This window comes from Haliaeetus albicilla, chromosome 20 (assembly GCF_947461875.1).
Source record: "Haliaeetus albicilla chromosome 20, bHalAlb1.1, whole genome shotgun sequence".
In the NCBI taxonomy this organism is placed as follows: Eukaryota; Metazoa; Chordata; class Aves; order Accipitriformes; family Accipitridae; genus Haliaeetus; species Haliaeetus albicilla.
In genome coordinates, this window is record NC_091502.1 from 4,757,350 (window position 1) to 4,784,219 (window position 26,870).

General features: G+C 40.9%; 1 protein-coding gene across 5 annotated transcripts in view; it reads right to left on the minus strand.

Moving 5' to 3' along the window:
• Positions 1-26,870, minus strand: part of MTUS2 (microtubule associated scaffold protein 2) — a 310,760-nt gene that overhangs the window by 163,004 nt on the left and 120,886 nt on the right. For 4 of the 5 annotated variants that reach the window (XM_069808064.1, XM_069808063.1, XM_069808065.1 and 1 more), the window contains one exon: positions 17,259-17,465. In XM_069808064.1, the coding sequence (XP_069664165.1) occupies positions 17,259-17,465 (207 nt within the window). Of the gene's footprint in view, positions 1-284; positions 496-17,258; positions 17,466-26,870 lie in introns of those variants that run through there. The other variant, XM_069808067.1, reaches the window with a different exon arrangement.

Genomic DNA, 26,870 nt, shown 5'->3' on the forward strand with positions numbered 1-26,870 from the left:
TACCGGGGGCTCCTAGCTAGTGGTACATAACAAAGTATTTGGGGACTGCAACTACCCTAAAATACAGTTTAAATCATGTTTAGACCATCATTGTACCTCAAAGGAAGGAAAAGCATATACTTTCTTCTGTACTATAGAGAATATTTACATTTAAAGAAACTATTGTTTCAGTTCAAAACTTCCAGGCAATCTCCAGTCTGTTTCTTTGTCACAATATCACTGAAAGTTTTAGCACAGACAGTAGCTATGATACATTTAAAAGATCTTTTAAGGGCAGAGCTCACCGTTGCAGTGTGCAATGCAGGGTCGTGCGCCCGCCGCAGAGCTTCTGGCTTGAGAACACCGTTTGCTTAAGTCGCAAGCAATGCTCATTAGCACTTGCAAAGTCCTGAGTATGTTTACAGGGTTCAAAAATTATTTGGATTAATAAAATCAACTCCCGCACATGGCAGTGAAGAGCACAATTGGGTCAGTAGATCTCCAGTGTGTGGATTCTGAAGTGATTATAAGTGCCTGTTCTGTTTAAGAGATTAAGTAGCACTATCTAAGGACTTGGAAGGATTTTAAATGCTGAGGTGTTTATCAGGTCAAATATATATATCTCTCAATTGTTTTCAGTGATGGATTAAACACATACAAAATCTTTCCCTAATGTAGCTTCAGCTACTGTTCAAAATGAGGTAGTCTAACAAATGTATTTAGGACAAAATAAAAAAAAAATCCATGTGTGGAAATGGGACCAAAGGCTTTATTCAGAATCCTTTGAAGAAATGCCTCCTGTGTTTTTTAATCAGCAGTGTGCTGGTACGAGTGCTGCATGTTCACAAAGCTATATTAGTACGCCCTTTCTTGCGCTGGGGTCCCTCTGGCTTTGGATAGGTTAAGCAATTGCTAGTATTAAATTAGCACACTGATTTCCACTGGTAAGAAAGTTCCTGCATCTTAAATTACAGATAAACTATTCCAATAGAGACAAGGAGAAAATGAATAAATGTACTCTTACAAAAAACACAACAAAAAAGTAAACACATCTGAGCAATTGCAAAGATAAGATGTATAGATCAGCTGAATAATGATTAGAGTATTTCTAAACCAGATAGGTAAGTATGTGTTTACTCAGTGTAGCTGAGCTAAGCTGACTGTGCTTCAGCAAACAGCACATAGCTAAGGAGAAGGCTGAACATTTTAATGTACTCACTACTGCACAATAATTAAGGAGAAATATATTTGCTGCAATTGCAGCTCATGCTGGGCAACTTCTCCTACAACCTCATTTTAAAGCTACTTGTATTTTTACTTTATTGGGTTGGAAAAGTGAGCTTGGTTGGAGCAAGCAGAATATGCTAGCTCTTCTATTTTAAAACACTCTGGTCTTCTTCACTAATCCATCACTAAAAGGCACAAACAAATTCACTCTGAATACAGCTTAAAGAGAACTAGGATGCTCACCTCCATTTATGGAAAGTTTTGAAGGTGACAGGGAAGAGGATAAAGGGGGCAGTCCAGATTTTTTAGTGATGCTATGTGGTACATTTCATTAATGAAAGGCTTGCATGCAGTGTGTTTGCCAAGGGACACCAGTTTTCCCAGGAACACAGGGACTGGCCAGGGAGTTGTGGTCTTGGGTCCTCTTCCCAGCTCTGCTGTTTCCCTGATAGGTAGCCTTGGGCAAGTCATGTCAGCTCTGAAACGTTTAATTTCCCTGTCCTTGTAGGCAATCAGTGATTGATTTCCGTTATGAGAAGTTTTACAAAATGGGGTTTATACTAGCTCTCTACAACTAGTCCAAGTCTGGGAACCACACTCAAAGCAGAAGAAGTCCAAAGATGAAGAATAGAAAATTATCAAAGGTCTCTGAAAGTATGGCCTCGGAAAAAGCTGAAGTACTTGGATTGATTCATTTCTACAGAAGGGAAATGAGATGAGACATGACAACAGTCTTCAAATATGTATTAGGCAGAAACAGTTCTCTGCATGTGTACTGGGCAGAAACAATTCTCTGCATCCTTTGCAGATAGAACAAGAGAAACAGGTATAAACTGCTACAAGAGAAATATAGGTTAGGCATCATGAATTATTTTCAGAAAGTAAAAAAGGAATAAGCTTCCTAGGCAAGCTCCATCTTTTAAACGTTATAAACAACAGTAGAGAAGAATCTGCCCCAAATCATGCAAGTATAGCTGATCATGCGTCATGACAAGGACATCTCACTGTGCTGCCCTGTTTTCAATGACCCTACATCTCTGATCTCCCTGAGAAAGCTTTGTGAAATGTCTTACATACGTTCATTATCATTTCTTAATTGAGAAGTATCTGTTATCAAATACAGTCTTTTCTGGCTGCATTCTGGCTGTATAGACTTTTTCTTGTGCACCAGAATATAATATACATTAGGACCACGTTTCTAGTTCCATGTTTTTTGGTCCATATGAAAGTGCCTTTAAAGTCTAACTTCCCTCTTCGTTATTCTTTGATTAGCTTGTTCTAATTTCCCTGCAGTTCACATGACACAGTTCTCTCTTTTCCCTACCCAGTGCTAACAAGGCAGCAGCTCAGCTGCTGGTTCTGTAAAAAAGTCACCCATGGGATTAACTGCGCTCCAAGAAACTGCTTCATAAATTTGAATACTTTGATATGATAAATGCCAAAGCCAACTTTACAGAGATGAAGGACTATACGTACTTCACTGCTGAGGCGCTTCCATATAAGTTCTCCCTCAGCTCAGGAAGGAGGCGACATGGTTGCGTCACATAAAGGCACAAATGTTCCTAAAACTTTCCCCAAGGAAGCAGAGCTTTGTTCCACTGGAGATGAGCACAAGTGGCTAAATGTGACATTTGTGTCAAAACACTTCAAACGTGGTCCTGAAGCATTATCATGCTCCCCATGACATCGTTTAGGGAAACCATTTCTTCCAGCGCATCGTTCCCACAGCTGGTGGTCATTTTCCCTGTTGTGCTCCTGGGAAGCTCATCTCTGGGTGGAAGAGAGCAGGTCCAGAGGGCTGGAGGCACCTGGGCTTCAAATATCCCACATAAACCTTCCAACATGCTCTGAGACGGTTCGTGTGAGAAATGTGGCACATTCACGTGTTCCTTACTTCTCCTTTCCACAAAGCAGTGCTAACAACACTTGCCTGCCTCCCAACAGTTTTCTGAAAGAAAACCAGGTGATGTATGCAATATTCACCAACACCTTTCAATAGAAACTTCTTTAGAAGTATCAATATATTAATCTGCATTTAGAGCCAATAAATTGACTGAACAGGTTTGTCCATTGAAAATAAAGGTTTCTGTGTCTAGCCATATCATGCGACACAGCAGGGATGAAATCTGTCAGTGCACTCTATCACTTCAGCCAGCAATAAAGTGCAGGGCAATTTCTACAGAATCAGTGGAGCTGCCACCAACAACACTGTGCGGAGAAGCTCTCCATATTTCAGACAACTGGAGTTCTTTATGCGGCTGTAAATAAGTTACCCTTCAAGTGCCCACCAATCTATTGTGGTTTTGGTGGTTTTTTTTAACAAAAGTGAGATATTCGCAAATGTAGGTTGGTTATTATCTGCTATTGCTGGACCTCCCACTTGCAATCACAGTGGAAACACCTTGTTCCCAAGTTCCCTGAATGATGTGGATTCCCAGCTGGTGCTGCAGCACGGTCTGCTGGAGACCTCTCCTTCTAAGGTACTGCCACTGAGTAGTCCCCATGAAGCCAATTAAAGAAATTATTCATGTTAATATGAGTGCAAGTGATCCTTAAGCCCTTAATTACTCCCTGTACTTTTACTGTTTAATTTCTATGCACCACTCTGACATCTTGGAGAGTTTGCCTTGAAACCGCGTGCTGCAGTCACCACAGCTCATGAACAGCTTAGGACTCCTGATGTAGGGTGGGTGCCAGGGCCACCCCCCACTAAGCCGTCCCTTCTTATCTCTCAGTACCCGCAGATTGCTCTGAAACTTTTTATACTCTTTTATCCATTTCCTTTGAATCGCTACCAGAAAAATTGCTTAATCTCCAGCACAATACTGCAATGATACAACAAAAGTGTAAAACCTAAAGCACGCCAGCCCTTACAGATGAACAGTAATTTATATAAGGTGATTTGTTACTGTAGCTTTGCTAAAATATTGCCAGACTTGAATAGTTTGAAATCTGCTAGGCAGAATTTAGATTGCTGAGCAACAAAAGTCCAATGTCAACTGTGGCTTCTTTACCTCCAGGTCTGCAACTAATGCTAAAGAGAGGTTGAATTTAAATAAATTTATTCTAAGCATGACTGAAATGCTGTAAATAACATATCAGTTAGTATGCAGGAATATACACTACATAACACGGGACATAAAACACACTAAGTGCTGTACCAGCCTAGCTTTCAGGGGCTTATTTTACTGCACTATGCTTCTACGTGGCAGCTTTCACTCTCGAGGCACATTCCTATTAATATTAATCAGGTCCGATACCAAGCCCAGGACAGGGATCGAGAAGCTTGAGAGCGTTCGGTTCACAGCTGCGCTCCTGCTCGCAGCGGGACCCCCAACTTCAGAAGGCTGCGGCTGCACAAGACGAAATGTCAGCAGATACCAGCAGCTGGCGAGCACGGCTCCTCGCCCCCCACAGCCACAGGCAGAGGAAGCGCATCGGTGGCATCAGCGGCTCGTTAGCCACGGGCAGAATTTATGCACGCTCAGAGACCACGGGGCTAATTTGATTGAGCAAGTTATCCACCGCAATCAGTTCGTTCAGCCATAGCTGCCAACGTGAGATGCCAGCACGCCTAGCCTGGCTCCGAGGTGAACCAGGGCATTATTTCAAGCAGTGGGAGGACCTTGCGATGGAGACGGAAGCTGCAAAAAGTTCAGAAGGCCAAGTCTGGAGAAAGCCCTGACATCTTTACAATCCACCCAGTGGAAAACATTTTAAAACTCCAGTAGAGCTTGGTTCCCCAAAAAACTTCCCTCTAAAATACCTTTACAATGAGGTAAACTTTCAAGCAAGCATGCAGTATTTTCCTGGAAGCATTATCAAAGCTAATTACGTATACATTTCATTAGTTAATTACAAACTGTAAATAAGCGGGGTGAAGATTTGTGCCTGCTGTAGTGGAGGCAAATGTTACCACAATTCTTATTTAGTGCCAGTCTTCCAAATCACTTGCATCACCAGGAGCGTGCATGGTGCCATGCAAGTGATGGACAGCACCAGTAAGACAGGGAGTCCCTTGTCTAAAGGCATGAGACAAACCAGCAAAACCAGAGAGAGTGCACAGGCATTTTGGAATGAAACACTAATTGAATGACCACATTTTTAAAACTGTTAAAATAGGCAACATAGCATATTTTAGCAGGATGATTACTCCAAATATATGGCCATATGGGAAGGGCAGAAGTCATAAATGGATGACTGCAGAGATCAGAGGATCACTGTTGATGATCACAGAGAAAAAGTGGATGAAGGAGAGGCTCTGTGCAGACTGGTATCAGGATATGAGAAGCATTAAGAAGTGAAGCTAGTGCCTAATCATTCTTCTGATATATTTCTCACGTGGACACAATAACAGTAGTTAGGAAACCAGCACTTCCATCAATAGTGATTAAATCTCTATTGCCCAAATCAGAAGTGTGTAAATACAAACGAGAGGCATTCACCCTCTATTACCGCACGGCTTCTGTCATGTCAAGCTGCTAGAGAAAATTGTCCTCCCATGGGCCAAAGACCTGCGACGTTTTGTCCTCACCCACACCAGGGCTGGGCATGACCTTGTTGCTTTGCTTCACCTCTGCCCAGACAGCGGTGAAGAAGCACTTCCCACAGCCCCCGGCTACAGGCAGAAAACAGTTTACGACAGCTAGTGAAAAGTTTGCCACCTACCCAAACCTATTTAAAAAAAAAAAAAAACTAAAAAAAAATGACATGGTTACAAAACTGTGGGCTCCTTGAAAAAGCCAGTCTATTTTAAAAGGTATGAACCTTTGAAGTTTTAGACTAGTTTTACTAGGTCTTTTAACACAATAGCTCGCATGCCCTAAAGTGGGGAATACCAAATTAATCCTAGCTGCAAATTGTTCAGCCTGACGGTCCATAGTTTAATCTTCCGACTGTGACTGATAGCAAGCTTATATCTCTTAGCGAGCTGCTCGGGGGCTTTGTTCAATTAATCTGAATTTTTTATCTGCAGATACTTTTGATTCGCACAACAGGTAGATGACAGTTCAGGAGTGCACACATTCCCCAAAGCTTCCCACCATCACAACCGAGCTCCAGTGCAGGATCACTGGTAAGCCATGCATAATTCAGTACGTTTCTTAGAGCAACTACCACTGTGCCAAAGGAGCAGGACTGACTTGTGCGCATAAGAGAGAGTTTCTTAGCATCAGCTTTTTTCTTTTACATTTTCATGCATCTTACTTTCAGGTTTAAGCTTTTTTAAACTACATCTTAGACATTTTTAGAACATACTAACTATTAATGTGTTTGGAAGGCATACAGAGACCATGACGCTACCTCTTATTCTTCTTACTTTCCCACACAGCTTGACAGTGTACAGGCCTGTTCTGTATCTAAATTTACAAGCTGTGACAAGTGATAAATATCCTAATTCTAAAAAGCTATTGTGTACCTCTGAGACAATTAAAATTCCTTAGATACCTATATGCAGTACATAATACATTTAGTCAACATTAGAACATGTCAGAGAAGGAACATTTTATCCCAGGACACATCCAAGCATCTAAAAATAGGCCTTCAGTTTAAATAAAAGTATTGTAATAACGTTCATTGGGAAATCCCCGTTCCTCAGATTACGAAAGTAATATTAATTCCTAGATCATCTCGTACTGTGCAGTAAGAAGTGAGCAGAAGAGTTTATAAAAAGTGCCAAATAAATTACATAAACTTTTTTTTAGGAGAAAAATACTGGTTAAAAGTGATGCATTTTTAATTCTTTCATCTAACCCAAGAAAGTCATACCACGCACTTCAGGACACAGACTGAGCTCTGGCCCACCCTAATCCACACAGTTTAGCAGCAAGAGAAGGGGATACAAGGGTTTCCCAGGTTTGGTCATGAGATGTTTTGATCAAGATATGCCATTTTATTCAAAACATGTCATTCCTCACTCAGTTTTGCTTAGTTTTCTCTGGAGGTTGTACATACCTTTCCAGGAATGGTTGGCAGGAAGACAGTATAACTGTAACGTGTGATAGAAAGGAAGTTAACAACTGACCAAATATAAATATTAAGCTATCATGGCACCTGAAATGTACCCTATTTTTGAGATGCAAAGCAGTGGTAGAAAACAACTCATTCCTTCGCTTACTGTATTCCTTCTCTACTTTCAGTGGTGAGGTAGAAGGGTGTCTCCCAATTGTTTTTTTGCCAATTAGAAGCTATTTTCTTTCTTTGTAGCAGTTTAATTAAGGAATATCATGGAATTTGTCTTCTTTGAGAAGATTGCTTTAAATAAGAAAACAAAAAGAGATGACTGATGTCACGTTCAGCTGGAGAAAGGTTCATGACATGCAAGAACTAACTGATCTGGGCTCGTTTTGTGTCATCAAGGTCCACTGTGCAGAGTTAGCATTGCTGGTGGTTGCTCCTGGCATCGGTCCCCCAGCTGGCCAGCATCGGCATCATCTCCATTGCATTCTGGTTAGCAACGTCTACCTTTTTATATAGAAACACATACGGTACAACACCTAACAGCCCAATTCAGATGGTGTGCACTAACATAACACAGTAACCTTCTGACCGCTTGGTGAATCTGCACACAGCAAGAGATGTGCTCCATTCTGAGATGGACCTCACCAACGCACAATCAGATGTCGAGGTTCACATGGGAACGCTGCCAGCTATTCTGGCAAGGTCCCGTTCGCATCTGTGAATAAGAGCACTTTATTCTCTCATCCTAAATGCTCACATTTCTGCATAAGTATTCCTGATTGTGTAGCCTTCTATGGATATGGTGATGGTAACTTATACTGCATGAAACCATATCGGCAGTCTGTGAAGTTGGGAACAGCATAAATCAAAGATTTACACCATGTAGCCCAGCTTAATTGACTCCTTGCCATAAGGAACAGTCAAAGCTTTTTTTGCAAATCACAGTTCAAACCGAACAACAGCAGCTTTCTCCTCCAACCACACCAGCCCCACAAGTGGACCCTTAAAGCTGGCACATGGGAAGCATCCTACCATTTCTCAGGCTCATGTCCAAGGGACTGAACATTTGCTAGCCGCTGATGGTGGTATCACTGATGTGTAGTGTGCCAGTAGCCTACAGTTTGTGATAAGTCCCGCCCGGGAGGAAAATATTCTGCAACTGTTTCCATTTTATTCAGCTTAGTGTTCTTGGTTGGAGGGTCTCAGTTTGTCATTTTTCTGCCACTGCTGGTTTACTTATTTCAGACCTCAGTTAGCTTTCTTCCAGCTTTTAAATTAACTTTGGAAATCCCAAATTGAAAGCCTATGGTCTCGCACCTGTCACAAGACAAAGAAGCACAACATTTTGAGCTGTTTACAGCCTCATCTAATCTTGCCCAGGTCTCTAGAGACTGTCAAGCAGCAAGCTGGAAGGAAAGGCTGTTTAAGCTGCAATTTTCAAGTTCTTGTATCACAACTAACAGACTTGTGGCAATACTGAAAGCCTCAAAAGATGCTCTTTCTTCTTTTTATTGCAGATACTCTCAAGAGCACCTGGAAGACTTACATAAATGACCTCAATTTTAACCTGTTTGGACTAGATTAGTGTGATGGAAAAAATGTCATGAGTGAGATTCCAGCCCAACCTCTACATGGGAAAAGTTTTTCCTCTATAAATAGCACCGCACTCTTTTGGCTGTAACACTTCTCTTGCTACTAAATTAGAATTCACGAGTCTTCTACAGGATTCATAATGGGATCAAAGATTAGAAACTTCTTTGAAGTTTGTCTTCCTTTGCTCCACTCTTAATACATACCTGCACTAATCCACCATGGTTCTCCTAAACTAATCAGTCACTCTCCCTCCCCAAAAGGGACAAGTATACAGGCTTTTTTCAAATCCCCATTTATTTGTGTTCATTATCCACACTTCATTTTGCAAGGGCATAACATTTTGTTAATTGATTTTTCATGTATTGTAAAGAGGCCAGCTCTGTTCTCTGAAACCTTTTGGTCTAAATGCGATTTGCCGGTAGTATTTACAGTATTTATAACTTTAGTCCTGTTTATTGCTAGTAAGGCACACAGTGGATTGAACTGTGTGCTTAACAAATTCATAATATTTCACCTTTGACAACAGCTATTAATAATATGATTGCAATGAGATCATCTCAGACTCACTTTTTTAATTTTGTCATTCTTGAAAGAGATCAAAGAAACACTGAACCTCAAGGTTATTTGCCTCTTGTTTAGGAAAAAAAGCTAACAGCCTCACTGACCCTAAGCAGAAATTACACAAGGGAAAATATAATTTCAAAAATCCTTTCAAAGTTTCCATAATTCAAAACTGTGACATAGGTATTTCTTTGTCTTGCTGTAACTCAAAATTGGCTCATAACTGCCATATCAAATATCTTATATCTTTTAATTAATGCTTAGTTTTGGGAAAAACTCTCTTTGGAAAAAGCCTATTGTCATAGAGTCTGTAATGATTTTTGTCATTGACAGTAATTGGTTCAATTGGGCACCTGTTTGACTCATGGATTTTAAAGCTGGAGTCCCTCACTGTGCTTACCAGCTCCAACCTCACAGACAATACAAAATGCAGAATATGTGGTGCTTTTTGGAGATGGATCTTTATGGATTTGAATGCATCTAGATTTCCAAAAGCTTGAATTTCCGAAAGCACAAAACCTGTGGATGAAGTCAATGAAATACCCCAGTGATGGGCCCCATAGTTAGACATCAGAATTAACCCTTTCTAAATACTGATTTAAAAACTGTAATGAAATGCATGAGAGGGATATGCTGAAGAGGAAGCATCTGCTGCAGGAGCAGCAGAAGTCCTGCAAGGTCATACTTCATTAGTGGGAGACTATGAAGATTTTAACTGCAATTTCATTAGAAGGCAGATTAGTCCAGAATGGAGAAAGAAAAAAAAAAGAAAAAAAAAGGAAGAAAAAAGTTTTTAAAAAGAAAACAAATAAAAGAAGAAGAAGAGAAACGGAAGAGCTCTCACTTCTTCAAAGCTTTATTTCTTAATTTTTCTTTGGGCTAAATTAAGAGATTAATCCATTTCAATGAATGCCCACAGGGTTCACTTCTAAACGAGTATTTCCCTCTCATCAGATAGAATAGGAAGATTACAGTATGAAACGGAGACAATTTATAGTGAATTTTCTGGTCTTCAGACGGGTTTTAATTTGGATGTGACAGATATGTTCCAGTTGCTGCTTGCCTTCATATTTTCAAAAGGCCATTTTAAATGCTACTGTTCTGAGTGCTGTGCATCCCCAGAAAGACATGTGCTGTGCTTGCCCCTGTTACAGGCTCCGGACTGACCGTGGCTTTTCCCCAGACTTTAAAAGTCACACTTCACCAGCAGCTCTCTTCCAACCCAGGCTGCAGAGGGGACCAGCCTCATGTTGCCCCTCAAATCCCTATCAGACGGATCCCCTTCAGGCTCCCTGAAGACTAATTGCTTTAGAAAATGTGATTTAAAGACTGAAAAAAATAGTTATTTTAGAAATGGCTTCACTGATTTCTCTGTATCCCTCTAAAAAATGAATGAGGTCCATTCTACTGCAATAAAAAAACTAGTCATGCTCTCCTATTGACCAAGGCAGAATAAAACCAGCCACAGGACATCTTTAAAATAAAGAAGGGGCTGATGAAACAGCCCAGTATAGAGGTACCTAAGCAGGCTGCCACAGTAGCTACGTTCATGAGACTGATCACTGAATCATCTCCCCACAGAGTCAAAGGAGAGGGATAGTTTGGGTGCCTGTGATGGGAATAATCTAATTGTGGGGCGATGCACTACCTTCTCCAGTGAACCTGGTGTCTGGCAGCCTGGTGTGCCAGTGGTTTGAACTGCTTTTTACCCTCTGCAGATTAAACACTAAGAGTCATGGTGACTAAATTAGGCGCTCGTAATCAGTCAAATAATCCTGTGTGGAAATGGGCCAGGAAAGAGGATTTGTCACTATGCATTTCTTCCTTGTCGCCCCATTACCCAATACCTGTGCAAACATTTGTACTCTCCCACCCCATTTTACAGATGGGAAAGTGAGGTGGATAATTTAAGTCACTTTTAAAAAGCCAGACAGAAATAAGTGCCAAAAACTGGAACTGGAGCTGCCAGGTCTGAGCCAGGACAATTTTAGCACAATTTAGACACAGAATCTCCCAGACCAGCCTTCTACAACTAAAAACGCAGATTTGATATGGCATTTTACAACAATAACAAACATGATGATTAAGTTCTCTGTTGAAGTGGAGCTGGCAAAATTATTTCAACTGTTCTTTGGTTATAAAAGGTGGGCTTTGCAGAAATGAAAGTTTCATGGATTTTTTTCAGTTTTGACAAACTTCAGCTCAGTAAATTTGCAACCCCTCCAAATGTTTCAGGTTGGCATCTTCATATAAAAGTAGTTCCTCATTTCCAAACCAGCTTGATCTTCCTTCCTTTACTTATTCATTGCAGGGAGTGGTACAGACCCTCCCAGTGTGGTACTGCTTCCCTCTTCTGTGTGCTCCAATGGGCAGGGGAAGAGGTAACAGTGTAAAGACATTATCTAAGCTATTAAAATATTATCACATTTAAAATACTATCACAAGCACTGTATCTAAACCCCACTGAAATTAATGGACAAGTTATACTTCAGCACTGTTGTTTCAATCTCTGCAAACAGAGAGAAACTGCTGTGCCTACACCTCCAAGTCATTCTTTGAATGTTTTTTTTTTTCTCAGTTGTAACAACTAGAGTATGAAAAGTAAATGCTGAGAGTCTGGAAGGCAGCTAAAATGTCTTTTCATCCCTTGCTCTCCCTGGCTGACATACTGCACTTTTCCAGATGCTTCACCCCACAAAGCTGAAAATCCTAACTCGATACTGTTCTATTTTAGTCCTATTCAGAGCGAAGTGACGGCATAAAGTGATTCTTCCATCAAAATATTAATATCAGAGTAAGATCAGAAGGGAAAAAAATTTTGAATTTGTCATGTAGAAAAATGAATAGAAAATCAGTCATAGAAATATGATTGGAATGTATTTTCATATAGGAAAATCTTTGCATTTACACACTTATGTATTTAAGAACAATTGGTATATCTGTCCATCATGTGACAATTTTGAATGTTCTACCTTTTTTGGAGGCAATTAGCCATGTATTCAAGGCTTCTGTGCTCACTTTAATTTCCCCATTTCTCTGCTCACCTGAATCTGACACTTTGACATCTTTGCTTATTAGAATGGAAATTCAGCATTTAGCAAGTCCAGGCAACGCAAGGTCAAAAACCAGCATGAAATCTATACATTGGAGAGGAGATCATGCAAGTTTACATAACACATGCAGTTTCATGCTTCTATAATTTTAAACAAAACAATAGCTGTCATGAGATATTAAAACAAGTTTCAAAATATTCTTCACCATTTCCTTGCTCAGTCTGAAAAGCAATTGCTTCAGAGCTGTGGGTAGATATTGAATAGCATAATGTCTTTTAGTCTAGCACCTCGCTGGAGAAGAATTGCCTCTAACGCCATGCTATTATTCTATTTTAAGAATCTTAAGCAACAGGGATTTCATCACTTGACTTGGAAGATTATTTAACAGACTAGTAGACCTTATGACTATGAAGTATTTCCTGATATTATACCTACATTCTTTCATTTCCTAAACTCATAGCAGTTACCATACCTCAACTCATTCTAAACAATCCGTCCTTCTTCTAATCCTCCACACATCAAACTGTTTCATGGTGCTTAATGAACTGTTTCCCATGTGGTACTTACAGCACGTTAGAGTCTATTCTGAGGAAGTACATAAAACTAATTACGTGAGCAGGATATTCAGATGATCAGTAGAAATGTAGATACAAGCGAGAGAACTCTAAGACCTCAAACTAGTAAAACAGAAACTACAGCCTGGGCATTGTATTACTGCACTGCAGAATCACAAGATAATATTGGGAACCACATCCCACAACTGTGGGCCTTTGGTGTACGACGTGAACCTCTTAGGCAAATTTTATTTGGGGCAGAAACAGGTGAAGCTTCAATATACTGTATTTAAAATTTCAAGGGAAAATACACGAAGTTAGGTATTTTGTTGTAAGTTAGCTATTTAGGAGTCTTTCCTTTATGTTTACACAATTGTTTAATTCTACTCCAAATCATACTGGTTTCAACCTTAACATGACTTTGCTAGTCATTCACTTTTTCTCATATTTAGCAGAGAAAACTCATGTTCCTCTTAGACTGAAGTATCTGAATTTTTCAATTCTAGCCAATTCAGAGTGTAAACAAACTCGACTAGTTTCCTGACATACAAAAAACCCCTCTGCCTAAATAAAGAACATTGGTTTAGAATATTATGCATTTTTAAACCTCAAAACCAGTAGGCCAGAGCTGAGGGTAAACTTGAACTTTTCAGGTCATCTTGAACAAAAATATTACTGGAAAAACCTATCAGTGGCACGGAACAAATTTGAGGAGGGCTGATAGCAGGACCTGGAGCTGACCCTCAGCCTGGGGTTTCCCAGCTGTCCCACAGGTGCCAGGCTGCGTGGCTTTGCCCCAGCAGAAGACCTTACGTGGGCCTTGCTGTACTGTGGTATAGAGCTGCTCTGATGTGGGAAGCCTTGGGATGGGAGGTGTGGAAGCGGCAGGCAGAGCTGCACGCTCAGGAGAGGACCATTAGTAGCAACAAAGGATGGACCCCCTCCATTGGTACAGCAAGCTCTCACTGCCTATGCTTCTCTGAGTTGTTTTATTCAAACACAAATGCCCTTGTTCACCATATCGAACAAAGAGCTCACCCTGAACCGTTTTAACCATTTTATTTTGAACGTGACAGGACAGCCAGTGGTGAGCCGTGGTGAGCTCCCCTGATCTATCCTAGGACCCAGCTCCAAAAAGGAATGGTCTTTGGCTTCTGCATCCCACCTCCTTCGGCAAGGTGAGAAGCTGCCTTACATGCCACTGTAATCGTGAATGAGCTTCACCCTAGCTCCACTGTGCAAGTTACACGTAAGCACCAAAGAGTGGATTTTAAATGGCCAAAACAGACTAGTGACCCTGGCTTGCTGGTCAGTTCCCTGCCACAGAAGGTGGCGAGATGCCGAGCGGTTGGGATGTCAGAGCTGTCCCTCCAGCCTCAGCAGACAATTGGGCTGGGCCCCATAGGAGCAGAGCCCCGTTACGACTGATCCTGATTAGCAGCTGATGGCACGGCTGTCGCAGTTGGTGTGTTATCGGCGAACAGCAGCCTGGCTTATACCCACACTCCAGGGATGGGACTCCAGGAAAGACCAGAGGACTAGCAGGCAAGTGCTGCACAGCCTGCCCTGTCCCTACCATGGGAAAAGAGCACGGCCCCACCGCTGCAAATCCATTTAATTGAGTTGATCAGAATATGTGAGCTATTGCCAGAAAGTCAGCCGAGGAGCGTAGCACAGGCTCGGTGCACATCCAGGCTCACTGCTTTCAGAGAGGTCACAGGAAGGGGAGAAATCTGGTGGAGAACAAAGCTGCCACATCGCAGCTCCATTAACAAACTTCCCTGCAACACAAACATCACGTCTCCTTACTCTAAACAAGTGGGGTTTTACTCTCTAGACAGTCTTTAATGAGTATTAGTATGCCAAAATGAGACACTTGGGATTTCTGAAAAGAAATGTAACCATCAGGGGTTTGGGAAGAGCTAGCACCCTCAGACATCTGGCAGGGGAGAGAAAAGCAAGAACAGGATCTCACTATGACCCCTTCAAGAATCACCATTTCCTCTAAAACACTCTGCCCCTAAAATAAACCCGTGTTTTCCTGTCACCCAGCCACAGTCATCTGCTTTTTAGCAACTTACAATACATCATGATTTTTTTTACGGCAGATACAAGATCTTGAGGTGAGCCCCTCCGTTTACAACAGTAGCAGCCCCTCTATTTATAATATATGCACACTTGTAAGATGTTTTCAATTACTTCTGTCTCCCTGACATGCAGAGATGCTGCTTAAATAGGAAATTGTGTTATCATATATGTTTAAAGATTTCTAAAGCTAGATCATTTTGCATTTTCTACCCTACTGAGCTAGGAAATTAACAGTAAAACTTTACCCTGCCCTCTAGGAAGCCTGATGTAGTCAAAGATAAGATCTCAGGTAGTAACTACAGAATCAGCTATTTATTTAATTTAAATAAAACCATCTTCCAGCAGACAGCGAAGGGAAGAAATAATATGTCATGCTAAGATTCCTGAGCCAATAGTTCTCCCCTACATCCACTCTTGGGGTTACTTTCTGCGCATGTTGAAGTGCACTGCTGATCTGTGTTAAATAAGCTGCGGTAGAATGGAAAGCAACTAATTTGTGCTCCCTGGGTGTTGGGCAACTTATTTAACTCTTGCTGGCACATAAGACTATAAATAGAAAAAGATGATCCATTTTCACACTGATAACATTTCTATGAAAGTTAATAATTCAACAGGAAGGAAACAATTTTTTCTTCCTACCTATCTGCCCTATCAGGAGTGATGAACGGGAGTTGTGTTGCCTTAATCCACAGAAAGCAGGTGATGTTAGGTGTCTTCTCGTGTGATGACTTACCCAAGGGCTGACACCCTAAACACAGGGAGTGCCTTCACCTGCTTGGCAACACATCTTCTTCTTCCCTCACCCTGGTCCAGGAGGAAGCATTATCCATTTGGAATTAAAGACAAATAAAAGACTTCTGGGCTGGACAGCTGTTCACAGGAACCACATCAGAGAGATGACCCTCAGGAGGGGCTCATTCTCTTGCTCTCCCACGGAGGTAGAGGGAACCTAGACAACTGCTTAGATGAGCTATCTAACTTGTCAGCAAGAGCAGAACTGATGGGTCCTATTTTTCATCAGGTGACAGGCTGAGCTCATCTCTACATGAATTTGTACAAGCAGAACACTTCCCCTGGGTAATTTTCATAACCGTCAGAAACATTCTTGCAACATGCACAAGTTGGTCACAACATCCTAATCGCAACATTAAAGAGGGTTACCATCTTCAACTAAGTGAGCTGGAACAAAATGTATGCGCCAAATAGTTCCACATCCTTCCAGTGACTGGAATATAGTTTCAGTTTTTATGGGCTTAATGTACAAATATAATATAAAAATACACCAGAATATATAAATGAAATCAACTTCTTTTAAGACGAATGAAGAGTCCGATGTAACTCTCTAGGTCCAAGATTACTAATGCTTCTTCTAAAGATTTAGCAGCCTGCAGCATCTTGTCTCCTCTGGTGCTTCATATCACTTGGTCCGCCCCGTCTGCACCCCTCCAGGGCTGATACCGCTTGCTTTGATATTGACACAGTTCAGGCTCAATCCAGTCTTCAAAGAAGAATGGGCATGAAAATCCCTCAATCCCCCTTTCCGCTCCGAGCCCAGGGCATGCACGCACTTCCCAAGGACCACACAATCCAGTGGGTATTATTTTGTATCTAATAAAATTAATGGTCTTTACAGAAAATAGGATTTGAAATGACATTTCAGCCACAAGATCCTTCCAAGTCTGGTAGATGAGATAAGAGCTACGAGATCAGTTCTGATCCCTTTCATATTACTGGCATTATTTGATAAATTTTCTAAACTATGATTAGTTTACATGCAGTTTATTACACTACATATTAAGAGGCAGAAGAAAAGCAGATGAGAAAGACTATGTTGCTCATTTTAGATAATCTTTGTCCTAAACTCTTCTGCATACTGCAATGTACTTACCAAACACAGTTTAGTGTGATTATTTACTTCCTTCAGCTTGTAAGAAGGGATATTCTAAGTACAAACAAAATGCAAAAATACCTCAGGTTCACTCTTAATGTGATTTTCTCTGCAACAGGGAAACCAGCCCCTTCTATATGCCATGTACATTCAGCACCTATATATCTATTATCAATAATATTTTAAAAAATTACACTGGGAAATCAAGATACCAAACCTACAGCTCAGTGGCACAGAAGACATTAGTGAGTGCTGCACACCTTACATTAGTCCTAAATTAGACACAAACTCCAGCCTGGACAATCCTGGAATACATCTATTTAATAGCCCTCCAGAAAGGACACTTTTTTGACTTACGGTTGGTTGTCCTGCTTTGATCACTCTGAGCACTGTCGTTTGACTGGTTGCTGGAGACAGAGGATACGCTTGAGCTCCTCACAAAACCAAATGCAGCCAGCTTAGCTGCTGGCAACCGTGAATAACCTGGAGGACGAAGTCCAGACTGGCAGGGCTTGGGGAGATTTGATTTTGCAGCACTTGAACATGAGCCTTTCTTAAGATCAACTGAAAGAAGGAAAAGAAAGAAATTTTTATTAATAAACTTAACTGGCATATACTGACCATTACCTGTATCACCCAGCTACGTAAAGTCAGTATAAAGACTGAATACAAGTTTTAACGGCTGCTCAAACTGCAGTGATGTCTTATACTTTGCTCCACTAAAAGTTCTGTGGAACAATTACAGCTGGCAATAATTTTTAAAACGTGAAATGTAGCAAGGACCCATGGGGCATAACTCAAACTTCCAGCAAAGTAACATAGTTCAAGTCTGCTAAGATTTTTTTTAATGTTATCTTCTTTTATGCTGTATCACTTTCTAATTTTACATTTGTTATGTGCCAATTAAAGGAAACTCAGACACAGAGACAAACATGCTATGCATAGCCTCCAATTTTGGAAACTATTGTAGAACACCAACAATCCTCTTCAAGGACACAGGACTTCTTTGTATTCCATCAAAGAAAACACTTCTTTGAAGTCTTTCTTTCAAATTTTGCTGAAAGAAAATGCCCTTTTCTTGCACCAAGCCCAGGAACAAGGACGTGACCTGTAAAGTTGTACTTTTTTAACATACCACCAGCCATTTCCATTGATGGACTTCTACTTACTATAAACCATCAGCCTAGTGAATGACATCAACCAAGTCTCAGACAACTGCCAATAGCGGGCTTATAATAGATGAAGTCAGGCAACAACAGTAGTTTGGCTACCATGTCCGCCCGCGGCAACTACTAACCGGTCACCTGTCTCTAGCTTGTGTCCTACCCTGTATTCTGCTGCTCTTGCTTAGGCAATCTCTTCTAGGCAAATCCAGAACATAGATCCATAAATGTGCCAAATTGTCTTCCTGGACCCTGAATATGGCAGGATTATCTTCAAGGACCAAAGATTAGAGTTTGCTTCTGGATACCAAGTGGATCTGGACCTCAATTGTACATAAAATTTGTACAGAGCTTTTCTCTGTAGGTTTGACAATATCAGATTCCTGTTCCCTGTGGAATTCTGAGCAGTAAAAATATATACTAAAAAAAAAAATAAATTAATAAAGCTCTCCAAAAGCTGATGCTAGAGTGTTTAACCAGTTATCAGGACCGGTGGGTTAGGACAAAAGGCAGCATTAAAACTATCAACATATTTTGCCAGAAAAGGCCACAAAGTCACCCTTTTCCCATTCTCATTCGGTGAACACTATTTGTGCATTAGTCTGACACGTACTTCAAAGGAAGAAGTGAACATTCATAATATAAAGGAAAAATAGCAATTAACTGCACAGTGAGAATATGGTCTTCATATTATTACAGTATTTAATTCTTTTGTAAACTATGTAGGTCACAGCCTTATTAATTTTAATGAAGCATTACACTTTGAGGAGACTTTATAGAAAACAAGACTAACTCCTTTGAGCAGAAAAATGTTATGGGGATTTTGAAAGATAGTTGTGTACCTCATCACAATAATAATACTACGCTTTGTTTAACAAAACTAAGCCTTTTCTTTTGAAATAGAAATATGAGTAACAGCAAACTAAAAAGAGTTTTGTTATCCTATAAAACACATTCCTGTAAAAGACATCAAAAAATGCTCCTTGCTCAACAAACAAAATAATTTATATACTACAGACTCTTAAAAACGCATTTTCTGTACCCACTCTTCACAAGTTGAGGCCTTTATTAAGACACAAGGAGATGGATGTCTGACTGCAGCACCTTTATCAGCCCGGAGGAGGACATGTCGTGGAGAGTAACCCAAATGAAAATAATAAATATCCACAGTGTGTAATAAAAGACTGCTAAAATCCCCGTTCACTTTTTTGGCACCAACAGGGGCAATTTTAGACTCTGATCCTGAATCTGGCTTCATTTGGACGATGTGAAGATGGGCTCCGAGGTAGCTGTGGGCTCCAGGTGCAGGTGAAGAGCAGTGCAGGCACATTAGCATGGAGACCAGATAAGCAGCGATGTTTTGCATCAGTTTACTGCCAGGCTTGTGCAGCATTGCTTTGACAGTGGTCTATCACAGGTGGCTTATGGTTATCTGCAAAGCACCGTCAAGCCAGACTTCTTCCCTCCCCACTGCTGGGGACATTCACACCTCATCTAAATGACTCCACCGCAAGGCACTACAGAACCTGATCTCAACGTTTCCCTCAGTGCTACCAGCACAGCTTGCAATTAGTGTGAATGACATGAACTAATTTTCATGTGGGAACAAGAAAAAGTGTCCAGTGAAAGGCTTAATTTAAGAGTCCCAAATGCTAGAAATGACATACTAATCATCTTTCGGACAGAATCTTTCTATTTGACAGGACCAATATCTTCTTGTGTTAACAACTGCTGCACGGTGGGACTCAGATTGGCTTATGCCAGTATAAGGCTGCATTTTTACCATGAAAGGATGATCCTGTGCTCTCTCCCTTCCACAATCAGACTCGTCATGCCCCCACCAATGCTGATACAAACACTTCAGAAGAATTTTGGATGGGTCAGACCATCTTGTTTACCCAGCTGGCTGCACAGTCATACGCTTGCTAGTGGCTGGGCATGGCCAAACATCAGCCTCACCAGCTACCTAAAGGACTAATTACAGAAGGGCAACTGCGGGTGATAAAAGCCACACAACTCAGTCACAGTGTGCAAAATACTCCCTGTGTTGCATCGGTGACAGGACCAAGCCCAGGTAGCCCCCAGATCTGAAGCAGAGGCGAGTACTCGTGGCAAGCGGCTGCAGGAGCAAGGAACCCACTCACGTCAGTGGCAGTAGGGAACCCACTGTCTCTTGTGGGTTTTACAGGTTTCTGAAAAATGCACCAACACCACCTGCACTATGTAAGCTGAGAATTGAGATTCCTTTTTCCTAAGAATCTCTGAAAATTGAGGTGGAGGGAGAAATCTTTCCATTTTACAGCAAAAAGCTATAAATATCACAAATTTCCTGCAGCAGAACAGGGGAAATTCCACTGGGGCAGTGGGGGGAGTCGTTAGAAATGGTTTTATTTAAAAAGCATTTGAAATGTACTTGCCCTAGTACAGTGGGCATGGGACTCCCATGTCCCCAGCTCAACCGCAGGGATGCCCACACCGAGTCCCTGCGCTGTCCGTTCTCTGCACTGCTGTGCAACCAAGCACCTGCAGTCTGCGGCACACTGAGCACCATGAGTGACACTGAAGCAGAAGAATTTCCTTAAAACCAGAAAGTTTTTGGTGACAAAATGCCGAGACACCTCTATCTTTTCTTCAAAAGCATTCTCCCAGACCCAGGCAGAGGATTCAGTGTGTTTTCTCACACTTCCGTGAGTGTTTCAGTTTATGACTTCATTTCAAATTACCCCTGAACTAACAATATTTTGTATCTTGAACTCATGATTACCCTTAAATTATTTTTCAATTCTCTTCTTTGTAATCCAGCTCTTCTGTACCACGAGGACCTGCGGGCAGGACATTATCCTCATTAGGGGTGCATTCAAATCCTTAAAGCTAAGTCATTTTGTGTCTTCTTTCTCATTAAAATACATGAGACATCAGCCTATTGTACGTATTTTCTGTTCTAAATATCATCAAGTTTTACGATGGATGTTCTTTCTTTCTTTCTTTCTGTTTCTTAGAAGTATAGAAGCACTCCAGCAAACAAGATCTGGAAGTTCAAAACAAAAGTTATTTTAATGAGCAGCTTTCATTTTAATAAAAATCTGCCAAAATAAGCTTAAAAAATTGGCAAAAAATCTTTCCAGCTATCTCACTGCCTGAAGCTAATTATAGAATTAAGTATTGTTGTCTGCATGGCACACAAGTGATTTTCTATGACACTTCAAGCTGTTCCCATCTAGAAACATGAAAACTTTTTGAGGTAGCAACTGATTGACACAAACCAGATGTGTCTGGGGAGCCTTAAGAAAAGTCTGAGCTAGACTTCTTATGCATCCCCACTGCACATGAATCACATCTCCATGCACATATATAAGCAACTTTCATGTGACTTCTGTGAAAAATGAAATAGGTTTTAGCTGAAATGAATGAAAAATTAAAGAAAGGAGTTACGCAGATATGTTCTTATGAAAAAGAATAGCGGTTCAAGACTTCAACTCTGCTTGCAATTCAGGGATCCTTGGCAAGACTTTGTTTTCTTGTGGTGGGGTTTTTAGTTGTTCTTTTTTTTTTTTTTGACAGGAATTTCCATTAAAACTTTAATCATTAGATGTCATTTTCTCTCAGAAAGCTCACTTTCTTTTATAGGATGCTCTGAACACCATTATTCTCTTTGCATATTGGGGAATCTGGGGCAAAGAAGTTACCTGCAAGGTCACTGCATTAGTCAGAGATAATACAAGCAGAGTTAACCCACCTCAGAGTTAACCCAGTCATTGATATCTTTGCAAATTAAAAACAAATTACGCAAGTAAGAAGCCTATTCTGTTGCCACTACCTTTGTGGTTTCCTTGTTACAGACATAATGACTTCTCTCTGAACAAGAACTGAGGAAAGAGGCTTTAAAACAGAGGCTTTAATGATTTACAACTAAACAGCGGTGAGCAGGTTGTGCCCAGCTCCCCGATGGTCTCTCATCCAAATACTGTCAAGCCTGGGACAGTTCAGTTCCAAAGGCAAAACAGTTGTCACTGCTGAACATCAATTAATTTCTGATCGGCCAGTCCACCGTCATACGGTAGGAAATGCTCATCTCCTCCTGATTCAGATTTAAAAGCCCCTAAAAGCTGCTCTGTACCTTCCCAGCTCCCAGGTCACCCAAGGCGGGTTAGCACGTTCTCACAATACCAAGAATTTGTCAGCTCGCCCTTCAAACTGCAAATGACTGTGTGTGCTTTGTAGCTGATGCGCAAAGCAGCTGCATCCCACGGCACAGGAATTGTCAGTGCCTGAGCCACACTCACTGCATTTTTCCACTGAAAGCCCAGAGCAGCAAGAACACTTCTCTGTGCACCAGAGCCACGTCTCATCTGCCCAGCCGCTGCTCATCAGCTGCTCAGAAGCGCCTGCGGGTGCCCAGGCAGCGCCGATGCTTGGCTTTCGCCAGGGAGGAGGTAGGGTACGAAGCATTTGCCTGCTGCTGCACCCAGATTGTTACTGACACCGTTCTCCTGACTGACAATTTGGTACAAGAGTCACATAGACAACCCTCCTCATACGATGCATTTTGGTTCTTTGAAGATGCAATAGTTGTTGGGAGCAGAGAGCTGGCATATCGCTAAGTCTTGAGTGTGGTGACAATGTCCTTAGCAAAACTCTGAAGAAGTGTGTGTCTTTCTTTGGAGCACTTAATTTTTCTTTTTGAAATACGGTCAGATTGCTCTCCCAAAAAAAGCAGAGCACCAACTGAAAACACTGCAGATTAGTGGAGGATAGAGAATATTTTCCTCTCTGAATTCTCCCCTTGTCACCTCTTTCCTTAAATAATTTAGAAGTTTGCCAGCTCAAATCCAAGCACCTCAGACTGCAAACCTATAAAATAAGCACACAGCTGGAGTAGCAGTAATGCAGCATTTCGGGAAGTAATCTCAAAACCCCCTTTCTATTACCAAATCTCATTTACTTGTTCAGGTATTAGGTACTCCTGAGAATAAACATGAAAGCAAAGCTTTCCTATCAGGAGAAACTGTAGGCATATTGTAGCATTCATGATGAAATACATTATACATATGCAAACACACAAATAAATGAATATACCTCTGTGTGTCTGACTAATCAGAAACATTGCTGTCCTGATTTAGATATAAATTGTATCTTTAACAAGAGTTAACTTGCTTAGAAATGAGAGGAACTGCTAGACCCTCAGGACTGGCAAATTTAACACAGAGAGAGATGATAAGGAAACAACATTTCATTAACTCACTTGGAGAAAAAAATACCATAAATACTCCTGAAAAATGTAGAATTAAATGAAGTTAATGAGTAGAATTCAGTGAAGTTTTAATGATGAGATCTCTGTTATACTTTTCAAAATCAGACATTAATCCCATGAAAATAATCAGCTAATTAATGCAAATCCTAACATGCTTGCTCCAAGAAGTCTTTATAACCAAGGAAAACATATTTATAATTTATATGTTATAGACACAGTACCCTTCAATGCTTGTTTTGAATTACAATTTTCCCATAGAAACAGCAGAGGCAATTCACATAAAACAAACAAATGTTAAGCTTTCAGAGACACTATTGCACCTTTAAATACATCATAATTCAATGACTTCCTATCTTACCTACAGTGCAGAATGCTTTTTCTTACAGTCAGGCTGCTTGCCTGACCCATCTGAGGCAAAGCATCACCTAAGGACCAGCACTGCTTAATAAGGAACTCACAGCCAATGCCAACACGTGTGCCATGTCCTACAGACAAAGAAGCATCACTGCTCCAGTCACATTTTAGGCATCACATTTGGAGATCACACTTGTTGGATCATTCATTATTATTTTACTTTCTACTTGGCATGTCTTAAAACTAACGAAACCCTTAATGTACTTGTAGTACTTGCTGCCCATCACAGCAGTTCAGGGATTTAATTATCAATTACTTCAGAGTCAATTTTATGAGTATTAGTGTTATACATGGGCCAAACCACTCAGCTTATCAGTGCTGCTTAAACAGACTGCTACATTATGAATGGCATGGCAAAGGGGAATAAAATCCTCATTATGAGGCACTGCTGCTGTCCTCGATACTGCGCCATGGCGATTTCAGTTTAAAAGCCTCCATGGTACCTCACACTTTGTCACGGGATGGCAACGGGCTAGATCCTTCTGCTTCCATTACCCCAGGGCAGGACTGAAATCACTAGGATTAGAAACTGGATTAAAAGCTCAGGACTGAGCTGCAAGAGATGCTGATTAGCAGTCTTGAAGGTGGGATGGGTATCCCTGAGAGAAAAATACCTCCTAGTCTCCAGCTGCTTTTCCTGCAGTCAGCCAAGCCCTCACACCCCACAACACCCATGAGCAAGGGTCTTACCAGCTCCACTTCCAGTATGCTGACCATATGTTCACGCATTTCGTTTGCTTATATTTGTAAATATGACTCTATTGAAGCTGTGTTTAATCCCATTTCTCAAATATTGCAGCAAAACCAATAATGCAGATTAAAGTTTAATACCACAACCAAATGCCAAATTAAGGGAAAATGGTTGAAAATGGTGTTGGATACCTTAAAACAATTGGCTAGATGGTTCCTGGCCCTACTCTGAGCCCCTCCAGTCAGCCCCACACCAGCTCTGGCATGCCAGGGGTTGCTGTCCCATCCAGCCCCTCTGTGGCAACTAGAGACCCATCTCTGGTCTGTGTTTGTGCACTGGTGCGGACACAGCCACAGGAACCAGTTCTCTGCTGCCCTTCCACTCCTATGCCAGTCTTGGCCTGTCTGCTGTCACTTCAGCCTCTTTCATGAGCAACTCATTCTTCTTAAAAGGAATTATTCAAGACGAAAAGACTGGTTTGCTGACCTATGAACGCTGCTGAGAGAAAGATTAAGTCATTTGAGGTATACAAGGACAAAGGCTTTGGACAAGGAAAAGGTGATTATCAGCCGATCTTGAAGAGATAATTGGGAAATAAAATGCCAAAAAAAAAAAAAAGAGAATGTAAAGCAACTAATATAAGATATCAGAAATACACAAACGATCAATACAGAGAGGCATTGAATCAACAGAGAGCAATGAGAAGTACTTTGCAACAGAATAAGATGTTGCAGAAGAATTAAACACGTTCTTCATCTCACAAGGAAAATGGAAGGTGAGATGCCAGAAGTTAAAACAATGTATCCTGGGGTGGACAGTGAAAAACTAGAGACATTAGCAACCTCTCCAGAACAAGTCTTGCGTAATTTAAAATCAATAAAAACAGTCAGAGCTCAAAGACCAGATGAGACACACTTCAGGATCCTGAAAGAGATGGCAGACAAGATTATTGGACTACCATGAGTTATCTCTAACAGTATCTTTGAAACAGCGAGGTATCAATAGACTAGAGAGGAACAAACAAAGTAACAGTTGTAGGACGGAAATTATGGAGAGCTATGAATTAAATTTGACCTCCAAAGCAGACAAGGTTCAAGAAATAATCAGTGATAAGATCAAAAAACCCCAACTTTTGAGAAACATGAAAACTTTAGGAAATACAACTTCAGTGGAATAGGAATTGCACTAACAGCTAGTGCAATTTCCTCAGGCATACTTCTCATGCACTGGCATTTTTAAAGGCAGTATTACAGACAATAAATAGGACTGATAGCCTGATACCATTTAGATTTTAGAATGTCACATAATATAGGAAGACAGTCAATTAATACATACAAGACAAGTTCCTATATGGATTAAAAATGGCTAAGGAAAAGTCATGTCTGCAGTCATCAATGATGCAGGATAATAGGCACGATGGATGAATAAAAATCAAGACTATGCTCATTTCCAAGGATCAGAAAAGACAGTGGATTTGTTAAAAGGTCCTGTTTGTATATTCCTCTCATATCTATCTCCTAAACTGGTTCCTGTTCTGCAGTGGCTTACCCTACTTATATGCTGAACTTGCAGCCTCTTGCAGTTTCATTTAAATGGAAAATATGATCCAATTGCTCTCTGCACCTGTATTCCCATGTTCAGTGCTGACTGAACTCAACTCACAGCGCTGAATTGGTATTTACTACACAGCGTGCAATCTTGGAGTGTCTGAGAAGTCACATACAGCTGAGCTTGGTCAGCTTCTGCTAATGACATCAACTTAGATAAACTCCAGATGCAGGGTCAGATAGTAAAGGATAGTGGCAAGAGGCACCGTGTTACAGAGAACCTTGATTTTCTGATAAATCCCAAATCCTGGCAACCTGTTTTACTGACTGATACTGTCCTCTCAGGGTAAGTAAAGACACTTATGGCCCATTGCCATTCTAATTTTCTCTAAATTTCTTCTGCAGCTTAGTATGGAGAAATGGACACTGGGGAGAGAAAATAATAGTTTTCAAATACCTGCAAAGAGGAGAAGACCCCACATCCACTCCAGATAGAAGAGGAAGTAAACTGCAACAAAGGGGATTAGGCAAAACACTAGGGAAAACGTTTAACTTGAAAGCAGGTAATGCATCAGCGCAGCCTGCTTTCAGAGGCTCCAGGATCTCATATTGAAGGTTTTTATAGTTTTTCATGAACAGGCTAAATAAACATCTATCAGAAGCAATCCCATCCTAGGGCAAGAGGAGGGACCATATGAACCCAAGTCATTACTTAACTTTATCCCTTATGACTATTTTTAAAAATCTCTGCAGACTTGTAGCCTGTTAAACAGCTGCTATGTTTCACTCCGGCAATGACTGATTTTCAGTTGTGTCTGAACTTGCTGCTGTTTAAATGTATGTTGTTAAAACCTCCAAGCTTTTCGAGGCTACCAAGGAGTGTTGTGTAGAAGTAATTATTAT